The following is a 19,958-nucleotide window of genomic DNA, read 5'->3' as shown; positions in this document are numbered from 1 at the left end:
AAGTCTATGAGGCAGAGAGCTTAGAGCCATAAAAGAAACAATTGTTATCTTGATTGAAAGAGAAACAAGTCTGATGCAAAGCACAGCAATTATTGAATGAAGCACAGCATTGATCTTACAGCAAATGCTTGCTACCACTTGCCTGTGGATACATAACCATGGTCTTTTAGAGGAAGCAATTTTGCTTTGCATCAAGTAACAAAATGATCTGTGTCACAATGTGGAGTGCATACCCAACCAAAATATGAAAATAGGGATTGTATCATTAACACCCCTTTTATGATGCTTAATTATTAACCAATAAAAGAATATACATGTCTTCATAGCATTCAGAGTCAGATACATTCATCATTCATGGAACAGGACAGAAGGAATGACTTGTGTTTATAATCCAGAGGTCATACAGAATTAAAATTGAAAGGATTTACTTCTAAGAATGAAATAATTAGTGTTTATTTGTATTTAATTTCATTTCAGCATTACCTGCAGGAGTTTTCCTATGTATTTTTAAAAAGATAATATTGCATGGACTATAAATGTTTCACAGTTGGTTAATTATGTCAGATTCATCTATCAACGTGTCCTTCTGTTTCTATTTTACTTACCCTTGTTTGTGACACATTTGTGACTGAGCAAACGGTCTCAGGGTATGTCTACACTACCACCCTAGTTCGAACTAGGGTGGTAATGTAGGCAACCGGAGTTGCAAATGAAGCCCGGGATTTGAATTTCCTGGGATTCATTTGCATCTCGCCGGGCGCCGCCATTTTTAAATGTCCGCTAGTGCGGACTCCGTTCCACACGGCTACACACGGCACGGACTAGGTAGTTCGGACTAGGCTTCCTAGTCGGAACTACCGTTACTCCTCATAGGAGTTTGAACTAGGGTGATAGTGTAGACATACCCTCAGTCCAGTTAATCTTGCCCATTTCTGGGATATGGAAACTTGCCCATTATCTAGCATCTTTGTTGGCCAGCTCACAAAAGGTCTGTGACCTCCATTGAAGAATGATCTATGCCCATGGTCTCCAGCCTGTCCATTGTGATCGACTGGTCAATCAGGGAGGAGGGGGCACGACCAGTCGCAAGGAGACCCAGCCCCTACCATCATTTCCTCCCACCCCAAGAAAGAGACCACACTGGCATTACCTCCTGTGAAAATGGGGGTAGCACCGGCTTCCTGTGGCATGGGGGTAAGTCCCGCAGCTCTACACCAGAGCCGTCATCTCAGGAAGCACATGGGCTGCTCTTCCCCTCCCCTAAACAGCCAGTGCGTTTCCTGAAACATCAGTTCTGTTGCGCTTCCAGGGACTTCTCTCCCCTTGCTGCCTGCCTGTGTGGGGGGGATGGTGCAGAGATAGTAGGAGTCCTGGGACCACACTAGCTCCAACTGCTCGGGAAGCGTGTTCTGCCATGGGCAGCATAGGAAGAGAATGTGCTTCCTGAGCAGTTGGAACTGATGCCAGGACTCCTACCCCCCTACATCCCCACACCTCCCCCACACACTCAGAAAGGAAGCAAGGGGAAGGGAGTCCACAGTGGCACAACAGACCCAGCGTTTCATGAAGTGTGCTGGCTGTTTGGGGAGAGGAGGAGCAGCGTACATGCTTCCTGAGACCCTCCTGCCTCAACCCAGTGACAGTGAGTAAAAGCTGGGGACAGCAAATGATGGAGAGGAGGGGGACAGAGAGGCCAGGGCCTTAAGAAAGGGGTGGAGTCTTGGGGAAGGGATGGAGTAGATATTGGCTTGCCCTGACATTTAAAAAGTGATCTTGGGTGCAAAAAGGTTGGAGTCCACTGATTTAGGCTTTCATTCCTGAAAAGGTAGGGTCAGGTCAGGAAGGAGACACATTAGCCTGGGAGCAGCCTGTTGCTGCTTCTGGGGAGCCTCGCGAGGTAAGTGCTGTCTGGAGCCTGCTCCCCCCATTCCAAACCCCTGCCCCACAGAAGCATGCATTGCCATTGTCCATGGCACTATATAAATCTGCAGAAAAACAAAGAAATTCGGTGTTCCAGTACTTTTCACAAATGCTAAATACACTGATATGACCGTGAAAATGATCCCCTAGGTCTGTAATTATCTCAGATGTTGTGTAAAATACAGAAGTCATTGTGGGTCAAATCCTTAGTTTGGCACAGAAGAACCTTCCATTGATTCAATGGAGTTTTTTCTGATTATATAAAGAGGGCTGAGGGAAAGGAGCTTGCTTAAGTAAAGCCTAAACATTAAATCCAATTCCAGAACAATCAGTGGAGTGGGCCCCATTGACTTTCATGACAATTGGATCCCGCTCTCAATAAGGACTTCAAGTTCTGGCCCTTATTAGAAGTCAAAGAAAATTTAGAAATTATGTTTTTTCTTGGTAGGATTGCTCTTTTCACATTATTGTAAGATTCTGTTCTCTTGAATCAAACTACACAGTGTTTAGTTTATTAAGTCTAAATAACTGAGTTGCTGCAGTTTCTTTGAAATTAAATTATGCAGTGCTAGAGGCTTGAGCACATGGAAAAGTCATGCAAATATATAGTTTCCCTCAAGCAAGACTTTGATATTACTCCTAACGCTGATTGGCTATGTCTAATGCATATATTTTCTTATATACTGAATTGCTTTACCCAAACAATTTTCTGGTAGCAGTGAAACAATGTTGTCATCATTACTATGGAGTGTGTATCTGTCTGTGAAATGAAACCTTTCTCCATTATCATTCGTTGTTTCCTTTGCTTTGACAGATGTGTTAATACAAGAATCTGAACGTATTAACAGTATTGCAAAGTTTACAGCTGAGGGTAGTGGGCCTGAATTGTTATCACATCACACAGTTTCCATACCAAGGTATCTCAACTGACACAAAGCTGTAATAATGCAATGGTGAATCAGAGCCTTTAAGCATTCATAGTAAGTGTACTTTGTTCAGACAAGTTTGGAAGAAGGAATAGGTAAAATAGTGAGAGTTTGAGGAAACTGCCCAGAAAGTGGCCAGAATAAAATCTTGCGAAGTGAGCTAAGAGATAACTATTTATAGTCAAGATAGAACATAGAGGTGAGAATGCAGGCAGTGAAAGCAGATGATTTGTATTGAAATATAAGACATACACTTTCTAGATGTTTCTTGATTTCTCGCTGGCATTTTGTACAGTAGACTGAGAGCAGCAAAAGTGAATAAGGCAGAGGATGGAGAGAGAAAAAACCAAATGAGAAGAAAGAGAAAAAACACCAGATCTAATTCTCATTTGCATCACGTTAAATCCCCTTTTTTCAGCCCTGGTGCAGTGACAATCAGGTCCAATGAGTGCCAACATCTACTAGTGATAAGACTTCAAGGGACTTTCCCACAGTGGTTCTCTGCTCCAGTACACTGGGCTCAGCACATGAACCAGAATCATTACTTTCTATGCAACCTGAATTTTCCTTACTAAGTTACACTCACAAATTGTACATGAATATGTGTAGGGCTCCATGTCTAAACCTGTAGTTTCCTTTTTGAATGGATGTGAAATTGGCTGTATGTAGTTGGCCCCTAATGGTCAAGGAAGGTTAACACTCTATTTTGGGCAAAGGAAGCCAAACCACCTCATTAATGCTGGGCATGCCCCAACTGGAGCATCAGTATAAAAGGAACAAGATCAGCTCAGTCAGGGCTGATTGTCAAAAGAGAGGACACATGTTGCAGACTCCAGCCTGGGAGCTGCTAGAGTCCAAGACCGTGGAGGCCAAGTTCACTGAGGTCCAGACGACACTCAACTACTTGCAAACACCTTGGTAAAATCCGAACCATCAGAAGTTTTGCAGCCTGCAGACCTTGGAGACCCAGGGGACCACACCACTGGAAGACAGAATAGGAAGTAGCCCAGGGGAACTAGACTTACTCCGCCAATACCCCCCTCAGTGGTGGTGCATCCTCCACTAGCCATCAGATCATGAAATGCTGTGAGGAAGAGCAGCCGTATTGACTCTGGGCAGTAGGCCACACCACCCTGACAAGAGAGGGCCTCAGTATTGTCTTGGGCCATGAGGCCATGTAGCCCTTCAAGAGAGGGCAGATGTATAGACTCTGGCCACTAGGCCATGCACCCCTGACAAGAGAGCTAATGAATCTAGCCATTGGGCCACATAGCCTTGCAAGAGGGAGCAACTGTATTGACTCTGGCCTCTAGGCCACACCATCCTGTGGGTGGGGGGACAGTCATATAGATTCTGTCTTGTAGGCCGTGCCATTCTGAGGCTCAGGGTTGCAAGATGAACTCAGCTTTGAGGCTTGAATGCCCCTTTTCTTCCACCAAGATATACTTGTGCCATTAGAAGGTTCAAATATAAAGTGCTTGCAGATTGTATGTGTGAACCCTTTATTCCTGGCTATATAATCCATAGTTTCTCTGTATTCTCACATTACAGTACTTAGAGACACCAGAGTGCAGTGTCTCCTTCAGGTACATGAGCATTAGCACTCAAGCTATGCATAGTATCTAAGACACAGATGTTTACCTTTGCATGTAGTAGCTTCCTAGTGACAGCAAGATTCACAGGGAGTAACCCACAGTTGCAAAGAGAAACAGAATTGTCTGTTCCAGCACATCAGGCTCAGCTCATGAACTATACTGATTAGATGTTCTGTACCCTAAGCCAGGGGCAAAGAAGATCCAGCTCATGGACTGGATCCTACTCGTCAAGCTGCTGAATCTGGCCGATAGTTGTCCAGTCAACCCACAGGCTACCCCACTGGGACCTTCAGGCATAGATTAGCCCTAGGGTTGCCAGGTGTCTGGTTTTCTACCAGACAGTCCGGTTTTTGCGCCCTCTGTCCGGTAGAAAAATTCAGAAAATATCGGACATGTGCAGAGTTCGGTATTTTCTGAATTCCTGGGTGGGTGCAGACGGAAGCCTGGCAGGGGCGGGAGAGTGACTGGGAGGCAGGGCCACGATTGGCACTAGGAGCCTGTGGTCGCGTGCAAAAGCCATTCCCCTCCCCCAGCCACTCCCCCCGCCCAGCTTCTGCACGCGACCAGAGGCTCCCAGCACCAATCACAGCCCCACCTCTCAGCTGGGAGCCTCTAGTTGCATGCAGAAGCCGGGAGGGGAGAGCGGCTCCCAGCCCCTCCCCCCGCCCCCACCTGGCTTCTACTAGCATCTCGAGGGAGTGCCTGCCATCTGCGGCCAGTGGCTGCCAGCTCCACTTCCCGCCCCCCCTTCCTCCGGACCCCCCTCCTTCCATCCAGCCCCGAAGCCCCCAACCCTCCCCAGCTCTGCTTCTCAGCCCCCCTTCCTCCTAGCCCCCCCGTTCCTCCCAGCCAGCCCCGCAGCACCCCCCAGCTGTGCTTCCCATCCCTCCCTTCCTACCGGCTAGCCCCGCAGCCCCAAGACCCCCCCCACCACCAGCTCTGCTTCCTGCCCTGCTCCCCTCCCAGCCAGCCCCACCCTGCCCTCCTCCCGGCTGATCCCTGCCCCCCTCGATCAAGTGCGTCCTGCCCCAGATCACAACATCTTCCTTCACCCAACTCCCTTTCATACCCCACAGCTTCTCTTGCACCCTAATCCTCTACCTCAAACTCCCTTCTGCCCCAACCTCTACCTCAAACCCCGCACCTCCTCCATAGAAAAGTGCGGCCATTGACCACTTGCCAAAATCTTGGAGTGGCCTCATCATCAAAAATTATTGCCCACCCCTGACTAAGCCATCTTGCCATAGACTTATTTTTACATTCAAAGCTGTACAAATAGCAGCCATTAAACAACTAGTAAATGTTTCCACCAGAAATGACATACCTGGCTTGACAAAGCCCTGTCTGGGCTGATTTAGTTGGGGTTAGTCCTGCTTTGGGAAGAAGTTTGGATTTGATGACCTCCTGAGGTCTCTTCCAACCCTGTGATTCTATGACTCAGATTCCATGGTAGGTAGTCAACAAACATTAGATATAAGCTTCCAAGATTTTTCTTGACCCCTTGTTTGATTTCAGTGTCTTGTAGCCCACTTATCTCAGAAATGAGTGCTTTATTCTGTGCAAAAGGGAATTTTTAGAGGTGTTTGAAATATGTTAGTTATTGTACTGTCACACTAAGGTATCTGAGTTATACAACAAAACCCCCACTAATTTAAAAACATTTCTGAAATAGTCTTTGGCCCATGAAATGTGTCACAGGCTATGTCTACACTGGCTCTGCCATGTCCAAGGAATGCATCTGGTTTTCCGAAAAAAAAATTGGAAAAGCAGATGCGTTTTTTTCGGCATCTCTGCAAACCTCATTATACAAGGAAGAAGGGATGTTTAGAAAGAGGGGTTTTTCCCACCATTTGGTCCCCATCTGTCCCAAAGGTGGAAGGAGGGCCAGTAAGGGAGCTGGCATAGAAATTTGTCATTGGAATTAAACAAACAATACATTCTGAAAACTCCCCATGCCAGTCCATCTTTTGCTGTCCGAAGACCCAGTTACAAGGCTCCACCCATCTCTTGCCTCCCCAGCCACCAGGTCCAGGGTAGGGCATAAGGAGGCATTCAGTACCCCTTACTAGTGTGTCTCAAACCTAGGGCAATCCACATAGGGATTTAAGGTGAGTTGTTTGTATCCTGTGAGACATGTAGTCCCAATAAGTGTCTAGACCTATACTTAGAGGCTTATGCTTGTTCTTCCCTTTGAGTGCAACAGGAAAGGGCATGGGTTTTTTTTCAGAAACACAACTTCTAAAGAGACAGTCTAATGTGTGAACTGCATTGAGCTCATAAACCCAGTGAATCTTGCTCACCAGAATTTGAATATCCTGAAAATAGTTTATAGTGGCTCTCGAATAAAAACACACACGGAGTACAAATTGCTGCATGCCATGTAAATAATTGCTTTCATGCTTCAGTGCAGATGTAGCATTTATATAGTCTTCTCTTGTATTTCCTAATCTCTGTTTGTGTGAAAACATGACTATCAGGGAAACAGGGGGTTGGTTTGTTTTGTTTTTTAAAATGCAGGCTAGTTTAAATTCACAAACACCAGGGAACCCTTAATTTCCAATTTTCTTTCACAGGATTAATGAAAACTTGACACTGCAAAAAATCAATTTTAAATAGTCAGATTTTCCCTTTAAATGTAAACCCATTTTAAGCACACCCAAGACTTATAAAAATGTTCTAATCCATAGTGATACAATGTAGAACTGTAGCCAGCTGTGATTGTTTTGTATGAGACTTTTGCTCAAAGATATGGTAGAAAAGGAAATTTATCCTAAAACTGCACAACTTTTAATAAGGAAAAGTCAATATACACATCTTGTCAATTATTTTGAGAATGGATCATTGCAAGATGGGAGGGCTGGCATTTGCTGGCATTGGGATGATATGTGTAGATCATACCACACTTTATGTTCTTTTGCTCTTTGCTGACGCATCCTAAAGTCAATAAAGGCAGCTTCAGTTTTTGTGTTTGACTTTTTCATTTCTTTAAGATTTGTGACTTTTATTTTTATTATCTGAAATCCAAAGAGTCTGCATGGTTACTGGCTTTATTTTGGAGTTTCACAGAAGAACAAGAGTGCTTAGAGTGACAAAGGTTGTTCATGGACTAGGAATGTAATAGTGTAGTCGATTAACCGATACACAAAAGCTTATTGGTTAGTGCTATAGACTACATGCATTTCCCTCCACTTCCCAACCAGCACATTTTTTAGCAGACTGGCCAGCAGCATCCAGGAGCTCAGACACCACCCCCAGACAGGGGTGACTGCCACCCCATGCTGTTGCCTCTTTATCAGAGGAAGCAGCACAGAGCGACAGGCAGCCAGTCTGCAAGGGGAGCTAGTTTTTAAACTGGCTCCCCTTGCATACCAGCTCCCTCCTGGCACCCCATGCTGCTGCCTCTGATACAGAAGCAGCAGTGCAGAGTTGCAGAGAGCTCCTCGGGAGTGGGGCTCAAGAACAATGGCTGCCGGCCCCGCATAGTCGACTAACTGATAAGAATTCATGCGGTTTCTTGACTAGTCAATTTATCAATATTTAACATCCCTACCATGGATATTGCTCTATCTCCCTATGTCTTCCTTGGGAGCTGTTACTCTTTTTACAAAATCATAAATAAAACAAAAATAACTTGTTTTAATCTCAAATTAGAAAACAGACAAAAGAGGCATAGTAAGTTTAATGAAATGTTCATTACATTGTTGTGTCTTCTTCTGACATATAGGAGCAGTGAGATAACTATGAAAATATATTTTTAAAAAATTAGTTTAGACAACACTGAAATAATATGCTTTATTTGTTTTCCTCAGGCTTCAGTGATCAAAGAATGGTTCCCTATGTAAGTGAGATGTGAAATCTCATTTAGTGGACTTTAATAGTGAAGTTAATAGACAGCACTTGTTACAGATGTCTGTACTGACAAAGAACAGGTTTTTAGTCCATCAGGTAGTGACAAGAGTTTATTCAGTAGCTTCAATTTCTTTTCAAGCAGAAATTATTTTTATGAAATCACATACAATAAGATAAACCTTTGTCTCATTTTAGTTCACTAAGGAAATACTCGTAAGTCTTTATTCAGTGACAGTGCATTGTCTCCTGTAATACAATTTGTGACACACTCAGGATAGAAGAATATCAATCTATGATAGTAGGTACAATGAAGAAGCGGAGCCTATTGTAGTAAATTTTTGTTTTGAGATGGACTCCAATTGCTTAAAAAGTTGGCATATACTTTGAAAGCATATTATCTGAGAAAAATTATCACACTACATAATAAAGTCTTACGATGTTTTGAAATAAAATGTTTAAGTATTATATGTAGCCATAGGATAGAGAACTGTACCAACATACAAGTCAAGGAGTTCTACAGAAAAATTATGTTCAAATACTACTCATTGATGGGCAATCATTAACATGTATTCAGAGGTTAGCTTATTTTTAGGCTTTCTAGTATGTGGCCTCTGTTCCTTCATCTTAAGAAAATGTCATCCTGTAATGTAATATTTTTTATATTTTTATGTATATTAAGATAGGGTAACTGCCAAGAAGTGATGCTTTAAAAGTAAAAACACAACCATTAGTGAATAACTTTTGGGTAATGCCAAACAAAAAAGGCTTTTGCTTTCTGTCTGTCCATCTTCATAAAGCAATTTCAGATGCCCTGAACTGGTTGCTGTTTTCCATTCTAGTTGTCAAAACGTGTTGTCATCACCTTACAAATGTGTATAATCTGTCTGACATTACCCTTAATTCATTTTTTTAAATGACTCTCATATCTTGATTGCACATTGTTAAAAAAGGCTTTAGGGTCTAGTGTCGGTTTGTAAACCTCCAGCAAAAGGTTTGCCAACAGTGAATGTACTTTTCTAAAATGCTGGTTTGAGGGAAGGCCTGATACGTATAGCATTATGCATGCATGCTCATACTAGCGCTTTTAATAATACTTTAGTTAACATTTATATTATAGTGACAGCATTTTTAGCCATGCATAATTATTTAAAAAGCAGTTTTTAAGAACCAGCCTACTTGCCTAACGACAGTACTCTACTCAGTGGAAAATCTAGGCTCGTTTTAGTATCCTTTCTTCTTGCTCTTAGAACCAGCTGAGAGCGGAAGTGTAAATGATATGTTCCCTCAGCCTCTGGGGTATAAAATACTGCTATAATTATAGGGAATACTGCAAAATCAAGGTAACCTCACCTTTATTTAGGACATAATTGGTATGTTTTAAAAGGTGATCACTTTATATGTCAGCACCCACACAGACACACCAGGTGTGTTAACCTACCTCCTCTCATTCAGGAAGTTAGAATGAGTAAATAAATAAATGACATCACCTATAATGTAGTCTAATAGCATAATAATAAATATACAAACCATTGATAGGTGCTATACCACAAAATGCCACATACATTATTTATTACTGCTGTTATTGTTATATGCACAGCAGTGGTGTAGCCACACAAGCTGAAGTTATTACCCAAAAGAGTTTACGCAAGGTTAATACAAATCAGATCAAAACTCAATAAGGCAGAGCAGAGGTGGATCTATCAGCTTAATGCTTCATGAAATAATGATGGGTATTTAAAACTAAGGCCCTTACTTGTCATTGGTTGGGAGACAGTTTCAACCATAACAGGCAGTTTGAAAGAGGAAAAATGAACAGAAAAAAAAGATTTTTGACTGGAGCATACAGAACAGTGGGGATATAGGAATTCATTAAAGAAGGGAAGGCAGAACTACACAGTACTTTGAAAGAGAGAAAAGTAGTATCAGAGGGGTAGCTGTATTAGTCTGGACCAGCAAAAGCGTCAAGGAGTCCTGTGGCACCTTATAGACTAACAGATGTATTGGAGCATAAGCTTTCGTGGACAAAAACCCACTTTGTCAGATGCATGTAGTGGAAATTTCCAGAGGCAGGTATAAATATGCATGCCAGAATAAGACTAGAGATAACGAGGTTAATTCAGTCAAAGAGAGTAAGGCTTAGAGACTTAATGTGAAAGGAGAACATAAGCCAATGATGGGAGTGGAGATGTGGGGAGACGGTTTGTGACAGAGACTATAGTGAGATATTTAGCATTCCTGATGAGAGCATGGCCCTATAATTTCAAACTAGCCTTTTTTGCATGCACAGATTAGTTTATTAGTGAAATCTTTTGCAAGCAGAATATTTTCTGTAAATCTCATACTAAAGAGAGTTGTTTCTGAAACGAATCTTCCCACAAGCATCATGATGCACCTGTTATTTCGAAACATTTAAAGCCTCCTTGCAGTAAAATAAAGGCTAATAAAAGAAAATTGTTTTTAAGGTTTAATCTGAGCTTTTCAGATGGTTTATTTTAAAAGCTTGTTTATTCAAATTGATAGGCATGAAAGAGAAGTTGGCGGCAGGATCTATACCCCAGTGTTTCAGTGCTTTTTAGTGATCATGAGGCACTGGTACTGTACATTTGACAGGTCTCTACTTTGCCTGCACTACTGAGTGCTGTTGGACAGATACGTGGCTCTAACAGGTAGATCTGAGTGAAAATTAGCAGCGTGCAAACTCAAGAATAACCTCTCCCTTCTTTCATCATCTACCTACAGCAAATCCTACCAGAGCGGGAGGAAGAGAATACCCAGGCTCAGCTGAAGTGATTCGAGAATCCAGCAGCACAACAGGCATGGTGGTTGGAATTGTTGCAGCAGCAGCACTGTGTATCCTAATCCTCCTTTATGCCATGTACAAGTACAGAAACAGAGATGAAGGCTCATACCATGTAGACGAGAGTCGAAACTACATCAGTAACTCAGCACAGTCCAATGGGGCTGTGATTAAGGAAAAGCAGCCCAACAGTGCTAAAAGTTCCAGCAAGAACAAGAAAAATAAGGATAAGGAATACTATGTCTGATCCCAACATCTAAAAGAACACTTGTATAGAAATAGTCTTCATTTTATCTGAGACATAATGCAAACTTATTTACTTTACTTTTTATGAAGCACATAAAAGAAGACAGGGAACGCAATTAGAAAGGAAAGACTGTTTTAAAAACAAGCATTTCATGCTCTTGTTTTTCAGAAACAGGAGTCAATAAATTTCTAAACATCCACAGTGTTTTCATTTACTCTGCCTGTCTTTATGTTGCTGGAACATTTCTGAAAGACAATGATGACACCATGCATTCATAAAGTATCGAGTATTACTACAACATCAAGGCACAATATGAAACAAAATAAATAAAACAAATCTCTCACACACACAAAGAAAATAAAAGAAGCTACCTATGATTCTGGATTTAGCCAAAGTGCTAGCGCTTTCTTGAGAAGTAAGTTAGTCTTACTGCCAGAGAAGACTGTCATTATAATGGTGACTCAACAAGCAAACATAAATAGTTTGCCATCTGGTGCAGTGAAATAGTGATTTGAAACTTGCATTTGAAATGAAGTGCTGGCTTTTCTGAAGACTTATATAAAACATTTTCAAAAAGCCCCTTTCTGGTTGTGAGGAAATAGTATGGAGGCCTTATTTTCAAAAACAAAACAAAAAATGTCGAATATAAGGCACATTTTCACAAAAAGCAAACAAACAAGAGGGCATAGATGCAATCATTGGGAAATTTTCATGCACGCTTAATATGTTATTACATATGTTTATATAAAACACATCTATATGTGCTTTCTGGACTGTGATAAGTGATGTTTTATAGCCTGTTGTATAGAAAATGCAAACTATATCTGCTCTTCGGCCATTTTTGGTAAACTCAATGTTCTAAGTGTTCCTAGATATAGAAAGTTTTATGACATCTGGAGCAACAGACATAAATTCAGTTTTTTGCAGCCACTATAAATTGTCACAATTTTCTTCCTTTTTAAATTTACAGTGGAATGATTATACTAAGGGGATGTGTATGAATGTATATAAGAGTCAGCTAATTTTTTTCTTACTTGTACAGCCTCTATTCTGTTGCAATTCAGTTATAGTAGTTTGTATGAAAGAAGTGGATTAGAAAGCAAAAATATATATCTATTGTAACTTTCCTCTCCCCTCTAGTCCCCAGTCCTGTTCCCAAAGTACATCAATAAAGTCAATCAGCATTGTTGATTTTCCCATAAATGTTCTGCATTTATGAATGAGCTATAATTTAGCAAGCTAAAGTGACCTTGGTCTCCAATCAAGGTTTCATCACTGAATAGTGTATTTTACTTTACAGAAATCTGGCTCCCCAGGAAACTATAAAAAATGTTGAATTCCTTGTGAATCTTAAGATGAATCATACAACATTTATATGGCATTCCAAATGGACCTAAAAAAGAGTTTAAATTACTTCTACTGAGTATTTTCCTTTCCCTAATATAATTAATTGATCAGTTGAGGTCCATCTGGCTAAATATTTTTCAAAGGTGTGCATTTTGTCATATGAGAAAGTATTTTAAGCTCAGTTGATGATTCTATAGTATTACATGATACCCTAACAAGGTGATGAAATGTAAGTTGATCAGTGATCATATTTTAAAGATAACATTTAATTGCTTTTTTCTGCATATATATAAAATTGAATGCATTTTAGTTAAATATTAATTATCATAATGTTATCGATTTTTACGTTAATGTTGTATTAACATTATTTCATTGGGTTCACAGCAATAAATCATAGAATTAACATATCACTTGTACAGAGATACAAAGAGAATACATTAGACAGAGAGGGTAGTTCAATAGAAATCTTTTGAATAATTGGAAGGCCTCTTAGGAGGAATATAGATGTTCACACTTTACAGACAAGAAAAAAAATTAGCTTTAAAATTAGTGGCAACACATCTTCTTGTGTGTTATTCACTGTAGCTTATGAAGAAATTGGGAATTGGTACAGCTATCAGTCTTGGACAGAGAGGACATGTATCTGAGAATGCCACTGTGTTTGCCAAACAAATTATGGTGTGCATCATACTGTATTTTTATTTTTATGATTGCTTGCAGAAAGTGGAAATGAGGGTTGCACAGCTTTTCTAAAATCCATTTAAAAAAATTTAGATCATTGTTCTCCTATGGCATTCTTTACTTCCCCCACCTTTGGAAGTCAGCTGTGTTCTAGAGAAGACAAGGAATAGGTATATTCAACTTCAATATTAAAATCATAAGTTTCTCAGTCAATGAAGACGGGATAGGCAGGGGGGAGAGGGGAATAAGTTGAATGCCAGGTAATGTTCAGAACTGAGATTTTCAGCACTGAAAGGTATGAAGGGCAAAACTAATCTGTACATAACAGTTCTGAGAAGGATGGTTTGGTTGCTTTTCAGGTTGGTAGTGACTTTGTTAACCTAGGTGGAACCATTCTATCTTTCAAGCAGCTGACATGCCAGTACTTTAATATTTTAACTGAATAAATACATCAAGAAATAAAAGGTATAAAATGGATAAAAGCAAACTTTATCTACCACTGTTTCTGGAAGTTCTTTTTGTCTTTGATTTCATTGTTTAACAATAAAGGCACATGGAAGTATTGGAGCATTAGAAGTTTCAGTAGGTAAATTAAAATGTTTTAAAACTACCTAACAAAAATTGGATTCCATATCTATAACAATCTAATGTGTTTGACTGACATGGCTTCATTTCTATTACTGTATAGTTTTGCCTTTTTTAACAAAACACTAAAATAATGTGTGACATTATTCATCCCCCAGATATCAAAAAGAGGTCCAATGCCCTAACCTTATAGTGCTTTCTGTGATAGATATTTACAATTATTTTTTATTTGTTGCAAGGCCAATTTATCCATTATTGGAAATGCTAAGCAAGTGGAATTTACTGTTTTGTTAATAAAATGTTTCTTAATACAAATGTCGACTTGTTTCTTCTCTTACCTTTGTTTTATATACATTGTTTATTGTAAAAAAGCTGAAAAAATATAGTTTAAAGTAACAGGATTTTCTTTTAATTACAGGTTTACTTTTGTGCAACTTTTACTACATTGGTGAGCAACACTCATGAGTATTATTGTAATCAAATGAGCTATTTGAGAGAGTAAGTGCTCAGCAACGTGACTAAAGGCTCTACCACTGACCATGGAGCTGAAAGCATTTTATTAAGACAATAAATATTTTTAATACAAAATGAAATAATTTCACAGAAATGATTTCAGCTATATTTTGCCATTTTGATTTTTTTAATTTAACCAAAATTAAAAATTGGGGGGTTGGTTTTTGAAACTTCGACATTTTATAACACTTTCCTCCCATTCCCCTATTCCCAGAGTGGACAATAATTTTTGACGGGGGAGGCCACTCCAAGATTTTGGAAAGTGGTCGAGGGCCGCACTCATCCATTTAATTAATGGAGGAGATGCGGTGTCTGGGATGGAGTTTGGTGCAGAAGGGAGCTTGGGGTAAAGGATTAGGGTGCAGAAGGGAGAATGGAGTCTGGGAGGGAGTTTGGGTGAAGGAGGTGGTTGTGACCTAGGGCAGGGGCCTGGAGTGCAGGGGTTTGGGATGTGACCTGGGGTAGGAGGGTATTGTGATCTGGGGCAAAAGATTGGGGTGCCAGTTCTGTAAAGGGGGACAGAGAGTTTGGGTATGTTGAGTGGAGGGGCGGCAGAGAGTTGGGGCAGGAAAGGAATGGGGTGCCAGAAGCAGGATGTGGCCAAGAGACTTACTTACCAGTTGCCAAACTAGCCTGTCTGCCTGCAGAGCTTAAAATGTTTCCCAGCCAGCCTGCTTGCCTGGCCATGTGCTTCATGAATAACTGAGCCCAGGAGAGGGGGCGAGATTCTTCTTAGCTACCTGTTATTCCATCCCTGGTCAGCAAAGCATTAAATACCTGTTTAACCACAGGCAAGTCTATCCTTTTGGCTTGAGCATTTGCCACAGTTAGTGTGTTTGAGTGCTATGCTGAGTAAGGATCGACTTAAGCACATGCTTAAATGCTTTGGGCCTCAGTTCAGAAAGGTACTTAAGTATGCACCTCACTAAGCACATCAGTAATCTCATTGTTTTCAGTAGGACTACTTATATGTCTAGTTAGGCACAATGCTTAAGTACATCACTAAACTGGTCCTAAGCTATCTAGAGAAAACAACACAAATCTCCAAGTGGTGGAAACCACCATAACTCTGCCAGCTTTATTCTGAAATATAATCTCCATATAATTCAAGTAACAACAAAACTGTAATCTTAACTGTTTTAAAACTTGATACATTGTGGCTTTCATAAATATGGCTTATTATCTATTTATCTGTTGTTTTATGTTTAATTAATGAAAGGAAATGTTGCAATAATGATTATTCCTCCAGTCTTAAACCCCTGCTCTATTTATTCATTTCTCTGACACCTGTATTTTGTTCTCCCTTTTACACAAACTAATGACCTCTCAGCACTCATATCATTAGTCATTAGTTTACTGCTTTAAGTGTTGGTTTCCACAATCAATCATTGCTTCAGCCAGGTAATTAGAAAGGCTTCCTGTGATGGGAAACTTAGAACAATGAAAACAGCATTTTAGGGTGTTATAAATAATAGCTGCAGGCATTATTCCTCTCACTGCATCATCTTTATATTTTAACATAATAGTTTTATATTGAGGATTCAATTGTTTCCTTTTAAACTCAGTATATAATCATATTGATAATAGGAGATCACTTTTAAAATTCGTACACTTCAAAAGGTTACTTCATCATCATGGGAGAATATGCTTGCTCAGTATTACCAACTCATATTATTTTTTATTGAAACACCTAATGTTTGTGATTTTCTTAAAGCCCCAGCTCTTGGAGTCAGGTGATTATCAGAGAATCTCAATGTTCTTTAAAAAAAAAGGGTTCTAGCTCTGGTGATTGCAAATAAAAGCCTTCTAGCACCTCAGAAACCAGAACATATAATAAGAACTCAAACATATTATTTGGTTAAAATCTCATATTTAAGTCAATCTTACTTTTTTTTAATTTGTGATTTTTGAATACTTGGGGATGGCAATACTGCTTCCCTTGCTGACATCAGCTTTGACCACAGCCTCTGGTTCCCCATTGTGTGTGTGGGTCTAGCCATTAGCCAAAACCAAAACTTCCTTCTCAGGGAAAAACCTCCAGACTTCAGCCCTTCCCTCTCCACCAGAATCAGCAGGCAGACCTGCTCCCTTTTCTCTCTACAGGACCAGTGCACATTGCCCTGGCAGTTATTTTCCCAGAACCTCTCAAGACATTCCCCCAGGGCATTTTGCAGACTTCTGCCCAAACTAGTTTCCTCTGGAAAGATCAGAGCTCCTGCCCTTTCATTTAATAAATACTTGATGAATTGTCTTCACATCTGTTTGAGGAAGCATAGATGTCCACATAGCAACATCTTACCAGCCCTAACTGGGTTGCAGTATTCCAAGTTAAGAAAAATAGGAGGTGAAACATGACTGTAAAACACTGTTATTCTGTGAAAACATGGGGCTACTGGTCGGCAAGTTATCTGTAAGTACAATGATGTCAGGCCAGTGTACACTTTGGAAATCCGAGATCCAGAAATCCATAGCAACAGACATTTGGGGACTAATAGGGACATTATTTCATTGTTGAGAAATTCAAGAATAGTAGAAATTGCTACCTTGACTTTGTGAATATCTGCAAATGTTTATACAATGTATAAATCCACAATAAGGCTACGTCTAGACTGGCATGATTTTCCGCAAATGCTTTTAACAGAAAAGTTTTCCGTTAAAAGCATTTGCGGAAAAGAGCATCTAGATTGGCACAGACGCTTTTCCACAAAAGCACTTTTTGCGGAAAAGCGTCCGTGCCAATCTAGATGCACTTTTGCGCAAAAAAGCCCCGATGGCCATTTTCGCGATCAGGGCTTTTTTGCGCAAAACAAAACTGAGCTGTCTACACTGGCCCTTTTGCGCAAAAGCTTTTGCGGAAAAGGACTTTTGCCCAAACGGGAGCAGCATAGTATTTCCGCAAGAAGCACTGATTTCTGTTCTTGCGGAAATTCAAGCGGCCAGTATAGACAGCTGGCAAGTTTTTCCACAAAAGCAGGTGCTTTTGCGGAAAAACTTGCCAGTCTAGACACAGCCTAGATGTGTTAGCATCTTATGCACTCACTGGTACAATTTCTATAATGCATGTTAATGTAAAGGAGTGTTTTGAGTGACACAGGACACTACACTATGAAGAACAGTGTCTGCCAGACAGAAGGAAGTCTTGTAAAAGACATTGCCCACGGCGTAATGTTTGTGACTGCATCCCAAAAAGTCTGGCCACCTTGTATTCAGCAACAGACATACCATAGCACTGGGTGATTTGTTTTATATTTTTGTTTAGTCAAAAATTGCATTTTTGCTGCTCTAAAACTTTATAAATTCAGGCCAAATTCAACAAACGCTTTTATAGAAAAAAACTGGAAATATATTTTGACCATTTTGAAATGTTTCCTTTTGAAACGGATTTTCAAATTCAGACAATTTAAAATAAAACAAATACACGGGAAGGGGATGGAAAATACTTAAAAATAGTTGAATTAAAATAATTAAAAAATATGCTTTGTGTTCATTTTGGTTGACTCAGAAACAAAGAATGTGAAAAAAATTGATTTGAATTGACGCAAATATTTTGGATGGATCAGAATAAAGATTTTTCAAGTACTTTTTATTCATTGCATTTTTTTTAATGGTTTGAGGTCAGGTCAAATTGAACCAGATTTTTTTTCCAGTGTTTTGGGTAAGGCACCAAAACCAAAATAGTTAATTAATTTCTTATATGAAAATCAATTATTTTTCCAGGAGACTTCTGCCTCATTTAGTACAAAGTATGCATGGCGTGCCATAAAGGGTAGCTAGATTTTTATTCTCATCTTTCATGTATAGTCCTCAGGCCTTGTTTACTATACACCATCCAAACCCTCCCCTGACTGCAGAGCTATTTAATTTCCTCCTGGGTGTTCCTATGTTCTCTAGACATAGTATTTGAATGATTCACCAACATTAATAAAGGCACTACACAGCATTCCTGTGAGAAGAATTAATGCTAAATTTAGGGATGGAGAAATTAAAGCCTGTCACTCATCCAACTAATTTTCAGTGACCAAATTACAACACTGAGTTACTTACTTGTCATGTAATAGCACTTTGTATGTTTAAAATGCAGCTGCAAATGTGAGTGTCCAGCTCCTCTGTAAATCTCAGTCTTTTACAATTCAGAACATGAGAAACACACAATTAAGGGACAGTTTATTTTTCATTTGTGTGACCTGCTAAGCATCTGATAGGAATTTTGCAACCTTAGCATTTTTTGTCATTGGCTTAGTTTGTTGGTGAGTCTATGATATAATTCCCTAAGATTTTTAAAAAGCAATCAGAACAAACTGTCATGTGGAGCTGTCATGTGGGCACCACACTAGCCCTCGGCTTGGAACATCGGCAGAGGTCAGACATCCAGTTCCTGTGCACAGACCTTTGTCACTTGAGCTACTAGCATCACACAGAACAGTCTATTCTGTTCTATGTGGACCAGACACCACACAGATGCCTGGGACACTATCAGCATAAAAGTGTTGAGACTGAAGACTCCTGGTTCTATTGATGAATGAATAGTTTGTTAGAGATGTTTCTGCCACAATCTGTCTCTGTAGACCTCATCCCTCAGCACCTATTCTTATCGAGCACATAACCTCCATAGATAACTATCGGTGGCACTTTCTGCAATTATGCTCTGTGCTACTCACAGCTGGTTCCTATCCCCATCCTCTGCTTGAGATTTTCTTTCTTCTTGGCCCGTCTTATTAACCCTCTCCTGTCCCACCTGTGTCCTTCTATATCTATTTAGCACACTCCATTTCTCACCACACTGATCCCTGGCATCCACAAATAGCAATTACAGAAAAAAGTCCAACCCCAACAGCCCTGGGTAAGTAATGCTTCGGTGACTTTAGCTGAGAGCCTGCAGCAAGCCTCTCTACTGAGCATGTACAAACTGGGATTTTTCAGAGGTTCATAACTTGGCCAGATTTGGGTGGATTTTCAGAGCAAGAAGCACATTCCTGGTACCAGAGCAGGTACTAGCACAGGTACCAGCAACCTCTCTGCCAAATGTGAAATCCCTGCCTCCAAAGCAATGGGAAGGGGGTCATGCAGTTTCTCAACAAATTTCAGAGGGATAACTGTGTTAGTTTGTTTCATTAAAAACAACGAGGAGTCCCGTGGTATCTTAAAGACTAACTAATTTATTTGGGCATAAGCTTTCATAGTCTGGAGTCCACTTTGTCAGATGCAGCTAAAGCTTTCTCGTGAAGACTATGTACAAAAATGCACAGGTATGCACAGAGAATCAGTTCTATCTTCTGATCTGAGGTCCGGAGTTGTTTTGTTTTGTGGTTGATAGGGGTTTGAAAATAAGGGGGGATGTTTGTATTTTGACAAAAATTTAAACGATGTTTCTGAATCAACTTATTGGGATGCGTCAAGTTTTAGTTGTGGTCTGAATTGGATATATACATATTTAGGCACATCTACCCAGCCAACTTTGGGTTTTATTGGTGCAATTATTAGTGGTTTTCTGTGTGCAT

General features: G+C 40.2%; 1 protein-coding gene across 13 annotated transcripts in view; it reads left to right on the top strand.

Moving 5' to 3' along the window:
* NRXN1 (neurexin 1) overlaps nucleotides 1-14,248 on the top strand; it is a 1,118,405-nt gene extending 1,104,157 nt beyond the window's left edge. For all 13 annotated transcript variants that reach the window (XM_075925467.2, XM_075925456.2, XM_075925455.2 and 10 more), the window contains one exon: nucleotides 11,030-14,248. In XM_075925467.2, coding sequence (XP_075781582.1) covers nucleotides 11,030-11,334 — 305 coding nt within the window. In that variant the 3' untranslated portion in view covers nucleotides 11,335-14,248. The remainder of the gene's footprint in view (nucleotides 1-11,029) is intronic.
* The last annotated feature ends 5,710 nt before the right edge of the window (nucleotides 14,249-19,958 follow it).

The sequence above is a fragment of the Pelodiscus sinensis genome, chromosome 3, assembly GCF_052426305.1.
Source record: "Pelodiscus sinensis isolate ZL-2025 chromosome 3, ASM5242630v1, whole genome shotgun sequence".
Classification (NCBI taxonomy): Eukaryota; Metazoa; Chordata; order Testudines; family Trionychidae; genus Pelodiscus; species Pelodiscus sinensis.
Note: the sequence above shows the minus strand (reverse complement) of the source record. Positions and strands in the feature narration are given on the sequence as shown.